A 5,853-nucleotide genomic window follows, 5' to 3' on the forward strand; every position below is an offset into this window, starting at 1 on the left:
GCTGGGAACCCCTGCTCGAACACAAAATACTCACAGGTCTTTCTGCAGCATGTCTATCATGAGTCCGTCCACCCTCCTGGCATTGACCAGGTACCAGACCAGGCCTCCAAAGTGTCTGGTGGAGCGCAGCAGATCATACTTCCCCATCTTCTCTAGATCCTCGTAGGTGGCTGCATGCACCTGGACAACAGAGCACAGCCAATAGGGAGAGAGATTTACTAACTGCTAATGGGTAATAACTGAACCATACATCTGGACAGCCTGTTGAGGAGTGTGAAGGAAGTGATATTTTACCCTGATGTATTCTGAGGAGTCAGGTTCAAACTGGACCTGGCACAGATCCAACATATCCTCATGACGATCCTGGCCAAACACCACCTTCAGGTTCTCCTCCTTGAAGACAGGGGGTGCTGTGAGTCTGCGGCCCTCTTTAGGAAAGTAGACCTGCAGGATTCTATCCCTCTCCTCCCACGATGCCTTCCTCAGAGTCCCAGTTGGTTCCCGGATCACTATGAACCGCTCCTGGAAACAACCATTGAAGAGAGAACAAAACTAGACTGTGCGAAGACTAAAGAGCACTAATTGTTTGAGGCATTGTAAATGATAACCAACATTTATGTTGGACACAAGCCATTACGCACACTTTGCTTGTCGTGCATGTTGAATATGACGTTGGTGGACACAAACACACTCTCTTCCTCCTACCCTGTGTGGTATGTTGAAGGTGATGTCAGTGAAGACGTATTTGGCTGTGTCCATGCCCTCCAGGATCTTGTCCTCAGACAGGACATCGTTGATGGGCTTCCTCTCCGGCAGCACTGGAGGCATCTTCAGCAGCCTCTGGGCCTGCTCCCTGGCACTCTGGGTCGCCTACAACACACACACACAGTGTGACGCATTAACAAGAATGACACCAGCTATACAGGGATGAAATCTGCCAACTTAAATGTTCAGAATGTTGCAGTAGATGTTGTAGAGCCATTCTCTACTCTGCATGACAAACTATCTGCCCTACTGTGTGTGTGTACCTCTTCCAGCTGTGCGTCTGTCATGAGTTTGTACTTGGGGGGCTTCAGCTCCTGTTTGATGGGTCTGAACACCTTCTCCAGGTTCAAGCCTGTGATTCTGGTTAGGATGTCCTGCACCTCTGAATCCAGAAACTGGGGCTTCACATGGGCATCTGGAGAACCTAGAAACAAATTAATGACTTCAGAGATGGATCTTGGATCTGCAGGTACGGCCTGCATCAGAGCTAGTCACACTGCGCATATTGACACAGGAAGTGTACCTCACTGATGACGCAAAACAGGAGGAATGGCGCCAAGAACAAACCAAAGATTACGTACAAACCTTCTGAATACAAGCCTTCTAGATATTTTTCATAATTGCACTTAATCTTCAACTACTAGAATGATTGTTCCATGTTCACCAAATAATCTTAAGACGGACTCTGTACTTAAAGATCAGAAATCAAACTTCACGAGAGTGAGCAAGAATATAAGTCGTAAATATACAAATATATTTTACCTAGGGATGAAATAGCTACGGAGATAGGTGTCTTTCAAGTCTTGCTCAAGGTAATTCTGGCAAAGTGGAATTATGATTTTGGGGAAAAAGTGTGTCCCTGCCTTTTTGGGTGAGTTACAAAAGTATCTATATTGAAGCCAGTCCCTAAACAAATCAAGGACAACCACCCGAGCCACAGTCTGTTCACCACGCTATCATCCAGAAGGCGAGGTCAGTACAGGTGCATCAAAGCTGTGACAGAAGCTGTTTTTCAGTCTCAATCTCAAGGCCATCAGACTTAAATAGCCATCAATAGCCAGCCTCCACCCAGTAATCTGCCTTGAATTTAGTGGCTGCCACCCGGTTACTCAACTCTGCACGTTAGAGGCTGCTGCCCTATGTATATAGAATCACTGGTCCCTTTAGTAATGTTTACATACTGTGTTCTAGTCAATGCCACTCTGACATCGCTTGTCCTAATATATACATTTAAAAAATATATTATATTCTTTTAGATGTGTGTATTGTTGTGAATTGTTAGATACTATTGCACTGTTGGTGCTAGGAACACAAACATTTCAGTACACCCGCAATTACATCTGCTAAATATGTATGTGACCAATAAAATTTGATTTGAGCTTAAAAGGAAAGATTCAACCATTTTCAATGTTATATTGTTTTTGACAATTTCCTTTCGATTCCCTGGGTCATTTCATGTTTATCTGAGCTATTGCCGTTCAAGCAGGCAGAAATTCAGCCATTATGACGTAGCATTGTGATAAATCCGCTCTCACTACACTGGAAGTTACACTGAACAAAAATAGAAAAATAGAAATGCAACATGTAAAGTGTTGGTCCCATGTTTCATGAGCTAAAATAAAAGATCCCAGAAATGGTCCATTAAAAAAAGTTGGCGAGCCTTTCTCCTTTGCCGAGATAATCCATCCACCTCACAGGTGTGGCATATCAAGAAGCTGATTAAATGGCATGATCATTACACAGGTGTACCTTGTGCTGGGGACAATAAAAGGACATTAAAATATGCAATTATGTCACAAAACACAATGTCACATGGCATTGTGGCTCAAGTTGAGGGAGCGTGCAATTGGCATGCTGACTGCAGGAAAGTCCACCAGAGCTGTTGCCAGAGGATGTAATGTTAATTTCTCTACCTTAAGCCACCTCCAACATAATTTTTGAGAATTTGGCAGTACATCCAACCAGCCTCACCACCGCAGACCACGGCATCATGCAGGCGAGTGCTTTGCTGATGTCAACTTGTGAACAGTGTCCCATGGTGACAATGGGGTTATGGTATAGGCAGGCATACGCTACAAACAATGAACACAATTGCATTTTATCAATGGCAATTTGAATACACAAAAATACCATTCCGAGATCCTGAGTACCATTTTTTAAAGGTATCTGACCAACGAGATGCATATCTGTATTCCGAGTCATGTGAAATCCATAGGTTAGGGCCTAATAAATAAATTCACATTGACTGTTTTCCTCATACGAACTATAACCCAGTAAAATCTTTGAAATTGTTGCATGTTGGGTTTATATTTTTGTTCACTATAATAGAAATACGACTTTTAGATGGCGAAAACGTCTATCAAGTCAGATTTCAATACTGGCCGATGTCATAACGCGGGAGGTTGTCTTCTCTCAAATGAGCCATTGATCATATTTTTGAAATATTCCTACCTCGAAAAGTTAGCCTGTTCAGGCCATGGTAGCCAGATTCAATATCTGTGATGCAACGAGTCTGATTGCTGTCACGTTCAAAACAACTTTGAACTCAGATATCAGAAATCTCCCACTCCCAAAAGGTCAAGACAACTGGAAAAAAACGTGATTCCGAATGGAAAAAAATATTTCCAACTCAGAAAATGTCAGAAGCTCTGGCATCTTACAAGAGCTTTTACGTATTTAATTTAACTAGGCAAGTCAGTTAAGATACAATTCTTACTTACAATGATGGCCCACCATAAGACAAAATGCCTCCTGTGGGGTAGGGGGCTGCTTTTAAAACACATTTAATATAAATATAGGACAACATACACATCACGACAAGCGAGACAACACAACATAGCAAGGCAGCAACACATGACGACAGCACAAAACATTGTACATTCATTATGGAGCAGACAACAGCACAAAACATTGTACATACATTATGGAGCAGACAACAGCACAACAGGTAGACAGCAGTACATCGCGCAAAGCAGCCACACCTGTCAGTAAGTGTCCATGGTTGAGTTTTTGAAGAGATTGAGATAAAACTGTCCAGTTTGAGTGTTTGTTGCAGCTCGATCCAGTCGCTAGCTGCAGCGAACTGAAAAGAGGAGTGACCCAGGGATGTGTGTGCTTTGGGAACCTTTAACAGAATGTGACTGGCAGAACGGGTGTTGGATGTGGAGGAGGGCAACAGTAGATATCTCAGATAGGGCCTCCCTCCCCTAAGAGGGCTTTATAAATAAGCATCAACCAGTGGGTCTTGCGACGGCTATACAGCGATGGCCAGTTTACAGAAGAGTATAGAGTGCAGTGATGAGCTCCGACTTCCCGCTCTGAAGATCACTGAAGTCATGACTTGACACCACCCCCCCCCCCCCCCCCAGTCTTGAAACCACAAGTAGTTTGTGCTAAATAAAATGCTAATGATACTTTCAAGACTAGTGGAAAATCCCTTTTTTTAAACGGAGGTCAAAGCATGACGTCAGTTATCTTCAGGTCGGAAAGTCGAGTCTCTAGAAAGATGACCGTGTTCGTCTTGGAATTCCTAGTTGAATGACCGTTAACGATTTCAGGTCTGAATTTTTGCGAGTTCGCAGTTATCTTGAACGCGCTGAATTCGGAGATTTCAGAGTTCCCAGTTTTGAACACAGCATAGATGTACGTTCTTGTCAACATGTGTGTAAATAGCTCATAGGATAACAGCTAGCTACCAGTACCATTCAAGTGATTCAAATACAAAAAGTAAACGCTAGCAAAGTTTTCGCATAGGCAGCTAGCAGTAGGTAATAATAGCTGCACATGCTACAAGGTCAGTGGTAGAGCCCCAGTTTCTCAGTGTCGCCACAACATTGTAAATAAACGACTTACTGCTGTCAGACGGTGCACTGCACAACATCCTTCTGCTACATCTGATAAGTATTCCTGTGTTTTGATCGACATTTTTCACAAGAGAATAGCTCCTAAAGAGGCACCGTGCTGCACTAAACGCGGCCATGTTTGTAGCTACCTCATCTATTACACTATCGTGACCAAATACATACGACGTGGGAATCATGGGAGATGGAGTCTTCCGATTGTGTGACAGTTTTATAAAGGATGTTCACCAGATGGCGCAAATTGATCACGTATTCTGTGTCCACTTGCAATGTGTTCATGGTTACAGTGGTGATGCTCATGATACTGACATGTAGTCCTAGGTTGGAATAAGTACGAAAATGTATGCATTCACTACTGTAAGTTGCCCTGAATAAGAGCGTCTGCTAAATGACTAAAATGTCAAATGAATAAGGAATTTAGTATTGTCCTCAAATTGTAAGTACCGTAAACATGTATTATGTTTGTCTGACCAATACAGACTGTCTTTTCTCATTACAAAAATGAATACAATAAAAAACATTTTCCACTTAGATGCCATGAGTCTCAACATGTTGGGGTGCAAACAAAAAAAACAAGTATCTTGCCCTCTCTCTGCATGGTAGAATTGTGTCTGATGTAAGAAGTCAGCTATTCCTATATTCAGCAATTTGGTTGTTTTTCTGCACTGCTGTGTGATGTCTGCCTATCCTTGAGGCATAGCTTTGAGTTCAGAGTACTAGACATTCCTACACCATTGTTACAATGTGTTCCTGCATTGTCTGATAGATAGCTGAGAAATCTGTCTGGATGATAGGAGCACACACACACACTTTTTCATGCAGACATACAAAACCCTTTCTCAGGCAGACATACTCAAAAACACAGACACTTAATGTTGCACTTTAGCAAAGATTTACTGACAAACACCTTATGATTTGGTTTGTGAAAAATTATCTCCAAGTATTTTTGAAACATTCTTAATAATAAGGGGTCGTGGGATAGATTCTAGGGCAATATTTTTGTATGAAAACATTAAGGAAGTCACAAACATTTTGTTAGATAGTTATTCATTCATACCCATAAGTCAGCAGCTGATTGGACAGTTCTATAATGGTAGGCAATTGAATTTTGATTGTACACAATAGTGTATTCCACAATAAAAGGAGAGTGAAACCAAAGAGACTGTTTTTGGACTTTTGAGTATTTATTCAGAGAGAAAGAATAGGCTAGCTTTGGCAGACATTTTCT

At 42.0% G+C, this 5,853-nt stretch overlaps 1 protein-coding gene across 1 annotated transcript in view; it reads right to left on the minus strand.

The window, feature by feature from the left end:
- Positions 1-4,801, minus strand: part of mrps22 (mitochondrial ribosomal protein S22) — a 10,991-nt gene extending 6,190 nt beyond the window's left edge. The window contains exons 1-5 of the mRNA XM_021581497.2: positions 4,618-4,801; positions 1,029-1,189; positions 706-870; positions 295-522; positions 35-180 (exon numbers count right to left, since the gene is read on the minus strand). Coding sequence (XP_021437172.2) covers positions 35-180; positions 295-522; positions 706-870; positions 1,029-1,189; positions 4,618-4,744 — 827 coding nt within the window. The 5' untranslated portion in view covers positions 4,745-4,801. The remainder of the gene's footprint in view (positions 1-34; positions 181-294; positions 523-705; positions 871-1,028; positions 1,190-4,617) is intronic.
- Positions 4,802-5,853: the final 1,052 nt, after the last annotated feature.

The sequence above is a fragment of the Oncorhynchus mykiss genome, chromosome 24 (genome assembly GCF_013265735.2).
Source record: "Oncorhynchus mykiss isolate Arlee chromosome 24, USDA_OmykA_1.1, whole genome shotgun sequence".
Taxonomy (NCBI): Eukaryota; Metazoa; Chordata; class Actinopteri; order Salmoniformes; family Salmonidae; genus Oncorhynchus; species Oncorhynchus mykiss.